Here is a 14,402-nt window from a genome sequence, read left to right on the forward strand (position 1 = left end):
AGTCATGGCTAGCTTCTGAACAGATACAATTGATAGAACCTTAGCCAGGCAACTGTCCAGATTTGAATAGTATTGAAAATGTATGGACCGCAATGAAGCAGAAAGTAGCCATACACAATCCAACATCCAAAGCTGTATGTCCTGTTGGGGTGGGATGCTCTGAGTCTCCTGCAGCACATAACCAGCACAGATGGTCAGTCCTGTTAATGCTGTTGTAGCTGCTATTGCCTGCCAGTAAGGAGGAGCCATGGTAAGGAAGAAGATTTGAATGGATAGAACAGGGCCTGGAGTGGACATAAATGATAGAAGAACTAGGATGAGTACTGAGGACTATGCTCGGGAAGGAGTGGACGGGAGAAAGAACAGTGCACTGGAATTAGTTGAGGTTGGAGCAAGAATGTGCTGGGAAGGATAGTGAAAGGGAGCAAAAGAGAGAGTGCTGAGAGAAGCAGCTACTAGGAACTAGTAGGGAGAACAGAGAGGTGCAAAGAAGGAGGAGGGGAAGAGAAGGAGTACCAAAAATGAGGAAAAAAGATGGAAGAGTGCTCAGAAGGGCAAGAAGTTATAAATACAATGGAGCCAGTTGTTAAAAGAGTTTGATCTGGCTTCTGGGCAAAACTACTCCAGGTACAGTATCAGCTCTGGGGAAGGCATGTCTTCATCAGCTTTAAATAGAGGTGGAAGAGGACAAACTATTAATCTGGGTGAGGTTTGAGAAGGGATTTGGAGAAATGAATGTTTGCTATTAGCAAGACTGAATAAAATAGAGGGTTCTATGTCATAGCAGGTCCAAATGAAACAGCACGAAGGGCTCACAAATCAGCAGCCAGAAAGATTAGAAGAAATGGAGTTTAAGCTTGCCGATTAAGGGTAATACAGTACATTAGTAACTGGAGATGGTTAATGAATCGTTGACACATTGGGACAGACCAAAGGTCCATCAAGCTCAGTACTCTGTTTTCAACAGTGGCCAATCCAGGTCACAAGATTTTTAAAAAAGGTTCCAGAGGAGATCCGGGAAATTATAGACCGGTGAGTCTGATGTCGGTGCTGGGCAAAATGGTAGAGACTACTATAAAGAACAAAATTACAAAGCATATTCAAAAGCATGGATTTAGTGAAGGGAAATCTTGCCTCACCAATCTGCTGCATTTCTTTGAAGGGGTGAACAAATGTGGATAAAGGTGAGCATCTGGATTTTCAGAAGGCGTTTGACAAAGTACCTCTTGAAAGACTCCAGAGGAAATTGGAGAGTCATGGGATAGGAGGTAGTGTTCTATTGTGGATTAAAAACTGGTTAAAAGATTAAAAAAAAACAAAAAACCAGAGAGTAGGGTTAAATGGTCAGTATTCTCAATGGAGAAGGGTAGTTAGTGGGGGTCCCCAGGAGTCTGTGCTGGGACCGCTGCTTTTTAACATATTTATAAGCTAGTAAAAAAGCCCCGTTTCTGATGCAAATGAAACAGGGGCTAGCACGGTTTTCTTCTGTGTGCATGTGGGAGTGTGTGTGTCTCTGCCCTCTCTCCCTTCCCCTGTGCTGTCTGTCCTCTCTGTCCCCTCCCCCCTCGGAGTCGAGTCCTTCAGTGTTAACTTTCCTGCTGTGCTGTGTTTGTGTTACAGAGATAGTGAGGGCTTCTGCCCTCTCTCCCCTCCCCCTTCTGAGTCCTTTACTGTTACAGAGAGAGCGATTTGATTTCGTGCTTTGCTGTGTTTTCCTTCACTGTTTGTGTTACAGAGAGAGCGAGGGCGGGGCAGACACTCATGGGCAAACCGGATATCTCTCCCCCTTCACACTTCCGGCTGGAGGCTTCATTTAGAACGTTGGTGGTGCCTTTTATATATAGAGATGATCTAGAGATGGGAGTAACTAGTGAGGTAATTAAATTTGCTGATGACACAAAGTTATTCAAAGTCATTAAATCGCGGGAGGATTGTGAAAAATTACAAGAGGACAGTACGAGACTGGGAGACTGGGAGACTGGGCGTCTAAATGGGAGTTGAGGTTTAATGTGAGCAAGTGCAAAGTGATGCATGTGGGAAAGAAGAACCCGAATTATAGCTACGTCATGCAAGGTTCCACGTTAGGAGTCACCGACCAAGAAAGGGATCTAGGTGTCGTCGTTGATGCAACATTGAAATCTTCTGCTCAGTGTGCTGCTGCAGCTAAGAAAGCAAATAGAATGTTAGGTATTATTAGGAAAGGAATGGAAAACAAAAATGAGGGTGTTATAATGCCTTTGTATCGCACCATGGTACGACCGCACCTTGAATATTGTGTTCAGTTCTGGTTGCCATATCTCAAAAAGGCTATAGTGGAATTAGAAAAGGTGCAGAGAAGGGCGACGAAAATGATAAAGGGGATGGGACGACTTCCCTATGAGGAAAGGCTAAAGCGGTTAGGGCTCTTCAGCTTGGAGAAAAGGCAGAGAAGGGCGACGAAAATGATAAAGGGGATGGGACGACTTCCCTATGAGGAAAGGCTAAAGCGGTTAGGGCTCTTCAGCTTGGAGAAAAGGCAGCTGAGGGGGATATGATAGACGTCTCTAAAATAATGAGTGGAGTGGAATGGGTAGATGTGAAGCATCTATTTACGCTTTCCAAAATTACTAGGACTAGGGGGCAAGCGATGAAGCTACAATGTAGTAAATTTAAAACAAATCTGTTTTTCTTCACTCAACTTGTAATTTAAACTCTGGAATTCGTTGCCAGAGAATGTGGTAAAGGCGGTTAGCTTAGTGGTGTTTTAAAAAAGTTTGGATTGTTTACTAAAAGAAAGTCCATACACCATTATTAAATGGACTTGGGGAAAATCTACTATTTCTGGGATAAGCAGTATAGAATGTTTTGAACTTTTTTGGGATCTTGCCAAGGTATTTGTGACCTAGATTGGTCACTATTGGAAACAGGATGCTGGGCCTGATGGACCTTTGGTCTTTCCCATTATGGCAATACTTATGTACTTCTGAGCAGCAAAGCAGATTTTATGCTGCTTATCCTAGGAATAAGCAGTGGATTTTCCCAAGTCCATTTTAATAATGGCTTATGGACTTTCTTTTAGGAAACCATACAGACCTTTTTTTTTTTAAACCCTGCTAAGCTATCTTCTTTTACCACATTCTCTAGCAACAAATTCCAGAGATTAATTACTCGCTGAGTGAAGACATGTTTTCTTCAGTTTGTTTTAAATTTACTACTTAGTAGCTTCATTGCGTTCCCCCTAGTCCTAGTATTTTTGGAAAGAATGATTCATGTCTACCCGTTCCACTCCACCGAGGCCAATGCACAAAACTTACTGGGCTAGCACTTTATTCATCAGGAGATGCACAAAGGAGTTCTGCAAGCTTTTTTCCATCCACAGTTGGCAGCCAACAGGAATCGCATGCAAATCTATTCAAACGAGCTGATTAGTACTTAAATGGGCATTCTGATGGGGTGCACAGCCGTTTACGAGCGATGCACAGAAAGGCCTGCCTACCTTTACCGAGGGAAATTTTAGAGGAGGTCTGGAGCAGTCGTAGCATGACTTTCCTTCAGGTTTTTGCCAACACTGCATGCACTACTTCACTCCAGCTTGTGGGCCTCTTGCGCAGGTCCGCTGCCACTGCCCATAGCCAGGGAATGTGGAAGATAATCTCTCAGCCATCTGTGACTGCAATTTGCAGTGCTAAAGAAAGCGGGGAGCCGCTGCTGGGAGCTCTGCTGCTGGCTATTCCTCCACCTGCCTGTGAAAAGAGGGAGTGGACTGGGCTGTGTGGTCCCCCCAGTGTAGCGTTGCTACCTTCTGGCTTCTTGTCCACACCGGGGAGGGAGCTCCAACACACACAATAAAGCCGTATGTGAGAGCCGTGTATAGCAGTGGCTTTGCTGTCCTGAGATTGTTCAGCCCTGAAAATAGAACTTGCCACCTTCCCAACGTTTGTGCACCACACCCCTTCGGGCTTCCTGATGAGTTGTGTTCTGGGCATGTGCAGGGCTTAGTGATTTTTTAAATTTTTTAAAAGTGAATCACCCGCCATTTCCAACTCTGTAATTTTTACCGTGGTGGAACTAGCACATGGTTCATTCTGGGGACTTTTGTGCATTGGACCCTTCGGATTTTATAGACCTCTATTATATCTCCCCTCAGCTGTTTCTTCTCCAAGCTGAAGAGTCCTAGCCACTTTAGTCTTTCCTCAGTGTTTGAATCTTCTAAATCACCAGTGATAGCAGCAATGGCTATGGTTAAAATTTAGGAGAAGTGTTGTAAATACTGAAAGAAGCTTCCCCTCTTCTGACTAGAGTTTTCTATGTTGCTTTGAATATAGAAGGTGGGAGAGAGATCAAGTCAGCCAGTTTGGATTTAACAGGCTTTTTGTAAAGCTCTGGCTATTATGTCAACTAAGGCAACTTTGATTGTAAGTTTCGCCTCTGAATTTGATAGGTATATGGTATTGTGACTGTACTTCCACTTTAAGCAAAATAGGCGTAACATTATTTTCTTGCAAATGTATAGTTAAATTTTAGGCAGAATTTGTTTTTGTTGTTCCATTGCATCTGCAAAATGTTTTGGATGCTAGGTCTGTTCTAATTCCTCATGCTATTTCTTCACCCATAGAGTCTGCTTAATGTTGGTATACCATCTTGTTAATGATTTATTTCAGCAATTTCTTCATTTTCCTTCTTTTCTTATATGTAGAGGTCTTTTTCTCCTTTTGTTCTCTGCTTTAATTGTTCTAGAATTCTCCCATTGGGGTCTCAGGTGGATATTTCCTGTATAATTTGAATTTAATATTGTGTTTCTTATAGCAATGCTTTCCCTTTTCTATTTCAAGTGATATGCTTGTGAATTTACTTATAAATTTATTTTAAATGCAATTAAAAAAAAAAGGGAAACAGGTCTTGATATAGTCTGTGTTTTTTTGCAACTACATTGAGTGGTTTACATGGTGTATACAGGTACTTATTTGTACCTGGGACAATGGAGTTAAGTGACTTGCCCAGAGTCACAAGGAGCTGCAGTGGGAATCGAACCCAGTTCCCCGGAATCAGTCTGCTGCACTAACCACTAGACTACTTCTCCACTCAAGGTCACACCCTGGGTGCTGTGTCTCTCTGACTGCAGCTGAGTTCAGTAGGCAACATGGGAACTCAAGCTTTTTACATCACGTTACAGTGTTCATAGTGATGAGAGATAGTAGGTATCTGTGGAATGCAGGGTCCAAGCTGCTGAAGAGGATGGCAGCAGAGTCGTAGGTCCATGTTTCCAGACCTGGTCTCTGTCCTGAGAGTGCTTGGACAGGCCTCACTTCATGTGCATGGTATAATATGGAACCGTGTCTGTTTCCTCATACTGAGTGCTGACAAAGCTGCAGTGGTATGAGTTTATCAGTGTAATGAGTTCATTGTTCTCTACAATAGTCCATAAGTGGCCTGCCCACACAATAGTGGTCAGGCTGACTTGTATTCTTTCCTCTCAGCAGCACAGCAACTAATCAATGCGCTTATCTGTTGTTGTCGTATTCTTCCCCCCCCCCCCCCCCCCCCGGTCCAAAGAAAAGGACAAACTACACCTGTGTGTTTTGTAAAATCTTTTGTTTTCGTCTAAGGATATGCAGATAATCATTTATTAGGGGAAAAACTCCTAGAGCAGAGGTTCCCACTAGGGGAACACCCTGCCAGTCAGGTTTTCAGGATATCCGCAATGAATATGCATGAGAGATTTGCATTCACCACCTCAACTGCATGCAAATCTCTCTTTTGAATATTTATTGTGGATATCCTCAAAACCTGACGTTTGCAAACCAAGTAGAAATTTACACCTGTATCAATTTAAAACTTTAATGCTAATTTTGAAAGATTTTAAACAGTTTCTGGGGGATGAAGATTAGCAGTATTTCAATTTTAACTTTCCTGCTGTTTGTTTATATATTTAATCTTATTATGTAATAATTGTTCTCTTATATGCACAATCCTTAGATTGAAAGCATTCAGCTGATGATGGACAGTGAAACTGGCCGGTCCAAAGGATATGGATTCATTACAGTAAGTTAATTAAACAGTTCATTTTTAGTCATACTAGGATATGGACTATACAGATCTGTTCTTTGTGAAACCAAACTTGTGAATCCAGGGTGTGTAGCATGGTATGTGTTTGAAATTTAATTAATTTAGGGAGAAGTAGAAACAGAAAGTGACAGCAGATAAAGACCATATTAGTCTGCCCATCCATAGCAGCCATTAAAATCTACAACCCCTTTCTCTGCCTTGGAGATCTTCTGTGCTTGTCTAATTCTTCCCATGAATTTAGGTACTGTCTACGTCTTCACCATTTCTGCCGGTAGGCTGTTCCATACATCCACCACCCTTTCTGTAAGGAAATATTTTCTTAGATTGCTCCTGAATCTATCCCTTTCATCACTTTTCTATGCCCCATATTCCAGAGCTTTCCTTATATTGAAAGAGATCCACTTCCTGAGCATTTATACCACGGAGATATTTAGAGATCTCATATCTCCTCCTCTCCGGCCTTTCTTCCAAAGTATGCATATTGAGATCTTTGTACCCCCATATGCTTGATGATGAAAACTACTTACCATTTTATTAGCCACCTTCTGGATTGGCTCCATCCTGTTTAAGCCTTGAAGGTTTGATCTCCAGAACTAGATGCCATACTGTCACCTTTATTCTACTGACCATTCACTGAAAACACCCTAAACAGCCTAGCTTCTTTCTGTTTGTTTGCCATCACCTTTTCTGTTTGACCACCTTATGAACATCATATATGATGACCTCCAGGAACCACTTTTTTGTGCACAGAAGTACTTTACCCCCGAATGCTAGACTACTCCAAGTTTTGCCAGATCCTCATGTTCTCTATACCTTCTAGGGTATCTACCCTATTTCAGATTTTGGTATTATCAGCAAAGAGGTAAACTTTAACTGACTGCCCTTCTACAATATTACTTACTAAATAACTATTCCCTGTTTTGTTGTTCTACCCCATTCATGATTTTATAAACCTCTACTATTCTGTTATCTTTTCTCCAAGGGATTTTTTTTTTTTGGTTCATGTATTTACTAGCTCAAGGTGAGCTATACCAGGTACAGTAGGTATTTTCTGTCACTGGAGGGCTTACAATCTAAATCTGTATCTGAGGCAGTGGAGGATTAAGTGACTTGCCCAAAATCATAAGGAGCAGCAGTGGGATTTGGACCTGGCTTCCCTAAATCTGAACCCTCTGCTCTAACCATTAGGCTACCTTGTTGATATTTTAATCAAATTGTGTATTATGTTTAATGATCTAATAGCTAGATACTTTAATTGAGAAAAATTATTATGAACCTTGGTTCATCTAAATATTTCTCATAGAACAGGCAGTATATAATAGTCTTAAATGTGGGTGATGTCATCTGCACAGGAATGCTCTCCAACTTGTTTACAACTTTTTAGAATGTTGCACTGTGCATATGTGCATGTCTTTCTGCCTGCTGCTGTCGCGCAGGACTGAGCAAGTTGCCATTTTTTTGCAGAGTAAGTCTGTTACACCTTTCTCTGCTCCTCTCAGCCTACATCAAAATGTGTAAGTCCTGTCCTGTCTGCCAGATGGGGACATTTATAAACTTCCTTTTTCATAGCGTCCCTCCAGACTGGCACAGATGGGTTATGCACTCCCACCACCAGATGGAAACTGAGAATCACTGACTTCTGAGACTACCTATAATCACGATGTGCTGTCCCCAGAAGCCAGTTGTTGTGAGTCTCCAGCAGATGATGGATGTGTTAAGCCAGTGTTAGGTGTTTAATATTTAAAAAGAAAAAAAAAGCAATCAACAAGGCTTTAGTGGTGTCCCTCTCAGAGCTGTGAGCTGTTCCTGCAGTAGACTGGGGTTGTGGTCCGCGGGGCCTCTCTAGCCCTGGGAGTGTTGCACCTGGGAGGCTAGGTCCCTCCTTCACACCTTTCTGGGGAATTTGCTGGCAAGCTTCCCAAACGTACAGTATGGCAATACTTTTGTACTTATGATGAGTTGGATAAGTTGTTTAAGAGTTTGGTGAGATGAAGGCTCCTCTGTCTGAGGACAAGTCCAGGATAGCTGGTAGAGGAGTTTTAGCAAGAGGTCATTTTCGGGATGCCAGAAGGTATCAACCTCGAAGGGGTGGTGGAGCACAATGTAGTCGTTTTTTCTAAAGAACTCCGTCCTTTTGGGCTGCCATGGAAGAGGCTGGGATTCTGAGTTTGCTTAGCAGCCTGGCTGAGCTGCCCAGTGAAGGTGGCGGGGTCCAGTCTTCAGTTCCAGTGGGTGCACAGTTACAGGAGTCTTACTAGAGATGGGCCCAGATTACCATGGATCAGTGGGCACTGGAGGTGGTTTGAGCATTTGCTTGTCTTCTGCTGGATCTTTTTCTAGAGTCTCCCTGTCGAGCTTACTGGAAGGTGAGGGTGGTCAGGGAGACTCTAGACAGATTGCTCCGGCTGCATGGGGTGCTGCCAGTTGTGGACAAGGACAGATGTTCAGATCATTATTCCATTTCTTTCATCGTGCCCAAAAAAGGAAGGTTCCTTCTGGCCCATCTTAGACCTGAAGGGGGTGAATTAGGCCCGTTGGTCAGTCGTTAACATGGTGCAGCCCGGGGACTTTCTCACCGCTGGATGTCATGGAAGCATATCTACATATTCCCATTCGGCAGGGTGTTTCCTTCACTTTGCTGTTTTGGGCAGGCATTATCAATTCTGTTCAGTCTCTTTTGGTCTGACGATGGCGCCACACACCCTTTCCATGGCAGAAAGACAGAATTATGGACGATTGGTTGATTTGATCGAAATACACTCAGGAGAGCAGCAGAGTCACGGCCCAGGTGGTTCAGCTGTTGCAGTCACTGGGTCGGGTCGTCCATGCAGCGAATAGTCATCTGGTCCCGTCGCAGGCCCTTGAGTACCTGGGAGCTTGATTCAACACCCTTCTGGGTTTCTGCTTGATGCTCGGATACATAAGTTGCAGTCTCGAGTTCCGGGTCACAACCCACAGGCCGAGGATTACTTACAGGTACTGGGTTCCATGGTGGCCTCTTTGGAGACGGTGCCTTGGGCCCGCTCTCATATGAGACTGTTGCAGGTGGCCTTGCTGTCCAGATGAACCCCTCAGTCCCAGTCCTTGGAGGCTGGCTGCTCCTCGGGGGGGGGGGGGGGGGGGGGGGGGAAAGAGTAAGACACAGTTTGCAGTGGTGGTCGCAGGACAGCAGTCTTTCAAGAGCAAACAGTTTGAACCCTCCGCAGTGAACAGTAGTGATGACAGATGCCAGTCTTGGGCTGGAGAGCTCATTGTCAGAACCAGGTGACTCAGGGCTGGTGGTTGATCAACGGGCTGGAAACATGAGCAGTTTGGCAGTCTTTGCTGTCGTTTCGGAACTTGCTTGTGGGCCAGCCAGTTTGGGTTCTCTTGGACAATACTAAAGTGGTGATTTATGTGAATCGGCAAGGGGGCACCAAGAGTTGGCTCCTGGTGGAGGAGGCAGCTCTCCTTCTCTGGGCAGACATCATCTGGTGGATTTGTCGGCGGTTCAGTGGTGGGAGTAGACAATGTTCAGGTGGGTTTCCTAATTAGGACAGTGCTGGACCCAGGAGAATGGACTTTGTGTCACGGGGTGTTCGTTCTGGTTGTGAGCAAGTGGGGTCTACCTGTCATGGTCATTATGGCGATGTTTTCAAATGCTCAGTTTCCCGGTTACTTCAGTCAAAGACGGTTGGTCAGGGTGCCATCGATGCTGTAGCCCAGAGGTGGCCCTCTGGTCTTCTGTACATGTTCCCTCCCTGGCCTTTAATGGGCAGAGTTAGTCAAAGGTTGCATTCCATGCCAGCTTGGTAGTGCTGGTGGCTCCAAATTGGCCCTGGAGGCCGTGGCATGGCAACCTTGCGTGGTTGGTGGTGGACCATCTGTTTTGGCTGCCAGAGCTGGTTAGATCTGTTGCATCAGGGTCTAGTGGTGATGGCCTACCGGGCTCCATTCTGTCTTATGGGTTGGCTCTTGAGAGGGTGTGGCCAAGGAAGCGTGGATTTTTGGATAAGGTTATTGCAGCACACTTGCATTCCAGGAAGAGATCTAGTCCGTTGGCGTATGTCCATATGTGGCAGATCTTCAAGGCTTGGTGTGACGATTGTCGGATTCTGCCCTTGAGATCTTCGGTGCTGCAGTTACTGAAATTCTCACAGGATGACGTGGGCAAAGGTCTGGCCTTTGTTTCACTGAAGGTGCAGGTGGTGGCCTTGCCGTCTTTTAGTGGTTTGGTCAAAGGCAATGCCTTTGCATCTCATCCAGATGTGGTCTGTTTTTTGAGAGGAGTGTGTCGAGTCATCCTCTGAGGAGGCCTACAGTTCCTTCCTGGGATCTTAATATTGTGTTAGATACCCTGGTCTTGGCTCCCTTTTGAGCCCTTTGCTCATTGAAGGATCTTACCTTGAAGACTGTTTGTTTTCATCGTGGCTATTTCTTCGGCGAGGCAACTTTCTGAGTTGCAGGTGGTTTCGTCTACAGAGCCTTTCATTTTGTTCTCCAAGGAAAAGGTGGTTCTGTGGCCGGTACCTTCCTTTCTTCCCAAGATGGTTATATTGGTTGGACATTCAGAGAGCGCTTTGTTCTTACTTGCGTTCCATCCAGGAGTTGTGTCAATCAGACAAGTTGTCCTGGTTGGTGGTCATTGTCTAGGTGAAGCTTTCGAAAGCTAGGATTGCTTGACGGGTGAAGGAGACTGTGGCCTCGACTTACGTTCTTAGAGGCAAACCAGCTGAAGGCACATTCTACTAGGGGCCTGGTAGCCTCTTGGACAGTGTGTGCTTTTGTTCCCTCTCTGGAGATTTGTAAATTGCATTCCTTTTCAAGTTGTCATAGCTTAGATGTCCAAGTGAGGCAGGATGCGATTTTCAGGGCAAGAGTCTTAGAGGCGGGGCTTAGAGGGTCCCTCCCTTAATGGTCACTGCTTTGGTACTTCCCATTTGTGCCAGTCTGGAGGGACGCTGTGGAAGGGTAAATTAGATCTTACCTGCTAATTTGCCTTCTTTTGGCCCCTCCAGACTAGCACAAGACCTGCCCAGGAGTTGTCAGTGGTTTTGGTTAGTTTGGTTTCCTGAAGAGACAGGTTTGGTTGGTTTTGGACTTAGTCTCTGAATGTTAAGCCTTTGTTAGACAATAAGGAAAGACTCACAAAAAATTAGTAGGATCCATGCTTTAAACGCTGGTGGTCAAGTCTCCATCATGCCAAGCATGATGGAGTCTTGGTTATAAACGTATATCACTCCCAGTTATTTCTGACAATATTCAACTTTCCAGTCAAGATGTATTCCCTCCCCCCTGAGCTGCACAGTACCTTCACTTGCAGCATGTGACAGTGATCTACAACACTGGAGTTGCTGAAGCTTCCCCTGTCTTTTGCCATTTTTTGGGACACATGCCATTGAAGTCTGTCTGACATCGGTCTCCGTTCCTACTACTCTTAACGAAGATAACACCTCAACAGCATGTTGTGTTTCCATTCTATTTCTATTTAGGCATCTCCTGTATCTGTTCCTTGTATTTTTTAATTTGCTTACCGTTTTTGACTCTACCACCTCTCCTGGAAGAGTGTTCCAGGCATCCACTACCCTCTCTCTGAAAAAGTATTTCCTGATGTTGCTCCCAAGTCTGCTTCCCTACAACCTCCATTTATGTCCTCTAGTTCTACCGCCCCTACGTCTCTGTAAGAGGTTTGTTTGAATATCAATACCTTTCAAGTACTTCAGTGTTTGTCGTATCACCTCTCTCCCTCCTTTTCTCTAGCATATACATATTCAAGTTCTCTAGTCTCTTCTCACATGGCAAAAACCCTGTACCATTTTTTGCCTTCCTCTGAACCTCCTCAAGTCTATTCTGTGGCTCGTTTAGTTCATATTTAGGCCTTAGGCACCTGGTCAGGTACATTTTTCTAAATTGAGGCATTTGATTTCACTGCAGCTATTTTTTCTGACAAACCAGAAGAATGTTCCCAGTGGCTTTAAAAAGTGTAAAGACCATATCCATCACAGATACTCATAACTGGTGCCTGTAATGTCTGAGACCCAATCATTTTTTTTAGATTGTAAGCTGTATTGAGCAGGGACTGTCTCTCTGTGTCAAGTGTTCAGCGCTGTGTGCATCTGGTAGCGCTATACAAATGTTAATAATAATTATTATTATTCCTCCTCTTATGTTAATTAACAGCAAAAAGAAGAATCAACGGTCAGTAGAAAAGGTGAAAACCTTAAGTCTGGTACATTGACATTGGCATCAGAAGCATAGGTCTCCGGGAGCTTCATGGAATACTGGGGGTGCATTGGCATTGAATGTGTATTGATCACTCTTGACATCAAGAATTGGTAGAACTCATTGGGGTCAGTCATCCTCTGAGCTTCTCCTGGTAAACAGGATGGATTCGTCCTTGTCCTCAATGGCGCAGGTGGACAAAGATGCCAAACATCTGGCACAGGCCATGGATTTCCTTTGAAGCATGGTGCTGAGAGCATTGAGGTTGCTGGTGCCTTTAAGCACCCACAACATTAGGACCACTCATCTTCCTTGGCATTGAAGAGGGTGTGATAGCTCCAAGAAGCTGAGATGTATCTTTGAATAACCTCAAAGCTTTGAGGGGAGGTGACCACTCTGACTGTATTGACCCAGTCTTTATCAATGGCAGCCTTCAAGGAGCAGCTCGTAAGAAATTTGAAGTTCGTATTGGTGGGCTTTTTTGCCTGACATAAAGCTATTTCTTTGAGTGCATTGATGCCAGAGCTTGAGGCGGTGCAACTGATACTTGAAACACATTCACTGCTTGCAGGACAATGGTGTTTTTAGCCTATTGGGGGAGGAAGCTTCCCCAGTGCACAGAAGATCCCTGTCGCCATGCCGTTACATGTCCAGGACTGACTAGGAGGTCAGTTGCTTGAGGCAGGCAGAGACAAACCTCTGCTCCAGAGTACTTTTGTGTTAGTCTGAGTGCACCTTCATATCTGAAATAGAACTCGTCTTTTAGGAGGATGGGCCTGCTGATCTCCCTTGAGATCTCTGCCCACCACACGAGAGGCATAAATCTCTCCCAGATTCGATGTTGAGAGTAGCAGTTGATTCACTCAACTTGCCCAACTGTGTCTCCCAAATCTTTTTGACTTCCAGAAGAGCTTCCACTAGAAGCTAATAAAGTTTTAAGTTTTAAATGGAAGAGATCTTTTGTCCGGTGTGAGGGCAAGGCCTTAGATCTGTTTTCCTGTCTTACAAAAAAAGCTGCTTGAATACCTTCTAGGCTTGTCTGTCAGGTCTCAAGGCCAGTTCTATTAGGGTTTACTGTACAATTGGTGCTTTCCACTAGAAAGTAAACTTAACTCTCCTTTTATTTAGCTTTATGTCTGTCTTGCTTCGTTGAAGCCTCCCATTATGGCTCTTACAGTCTCATGGAACCTCAGCATCTTTTTAATTCAGCTGATGAAATTTCTTTTTGAGACATTAGATTTCTGCAAACCTGAAGTAGCTGACCTGAAAGTTTCTTTTTTTTTTATAGCGATGACTTCAGCCCACAATGTCAGTGAACTGCAGGCCTTAGTAGCTGATCTACCATATATAGAGTTTTACATAAATAGTGTGGTCCTGTGTACATATTGTAAGTTTCTTCCTAACATGTCTGACATTGCTGCCTGGATGTCTCAACGCCATCTCAAATTAAACATGGCTAAAACTGAACTTCTCATCTTTCCCCCTAAACCCTCCTCCCCTCTTCCTCCATTCTCTATCTCCTTTAATGGCTCTCATATCTTCCCTGTCCCTTCGGCTCGCAACCTTGGAGTCATCTTCGACTCTTCTCTTTCCTTCTCTGCTCATATTCGACAAATCGCCAAAACTTGTCGCTTCTTTATCTTCAACATTAGTAAAATTTGCCCCTTCCTTTCTGAACACGCCACCAAAACCCTTATTCACACCCTTGTTACTTCTCGCTTGGACTATTGCAATTTACTTCTCACTGGTCTTCCGCTCAATCATCTTTCTCCTCTCCAATCTGTCCAGAATTCTGCAGCTCGACTTATTTTCCGCCAGAATCGCTATGCCCACACTAGCCCATTTCTCAAGTCCCTTCACTGGCTCCCTGTCCACTTCCGTATACAGTTCAAACTTCTCTTACTGACCTTTAAATGCATCCACTCTATGACCCCTCGTTACCTCTTCTCTCTCATTTCTCCCTACATTCTTCCCCGTGAACTCCTCTCTCTGAGCAAGTCTCTCTTGTCATCCCCGTTCTCCTCCACCGCTAACTCCAGACTTCGTTCCTTTTATCTTGCTGCACCTTATGCCTGGAACCGTCTTCCCGAGCCCATACGTCTAGCTCCATCGCTACCTGTTTTTAAATCTATGCTGAAGGCTCACCTTTTCACTTC

General features: G+C 44.4%; 1 protein-coding gene across 3 annotated transcripts in view; it reads left to right on the forward strand.

Annotated features, from left to right (window-relative positions):
- The window catches only part of RBM39 (RNA binding motif protein 39), a 229,584-nt gene that overhangs the window by 163,117 nt on the left and 52,065 nt on the right, over positions 1–14,402 (forward strand). For all 3 annotated transcript variants that reach the window (XM_030211135.1, XM_030211138.1, XM_030211136.1), the window contains one exon: positions 5,956–6,021. In XM_030211135.1, the coding sequence (XP_030066995.1) occupies positions 5,956–6,021 (66 nt within the window). The remainder of the gene's footprint in view (positions 1–5,955; positions 6,022–14,402) is intronic.

Source organism: Microcaecilia unicolor, chromosome 8, assembly GCF_901765095.1.
Source record: "Microcaecilia unicolor chromosome 8, aMicUni1.1, whole genome shotgun sequence".
NCBI classification, from domain to species: Eukaryota; Metazoa; Chordata; class Amphibia; order Gymnophiona; family Siphonopidae; genus Microcaecilia; species Microcaecilia unicolor.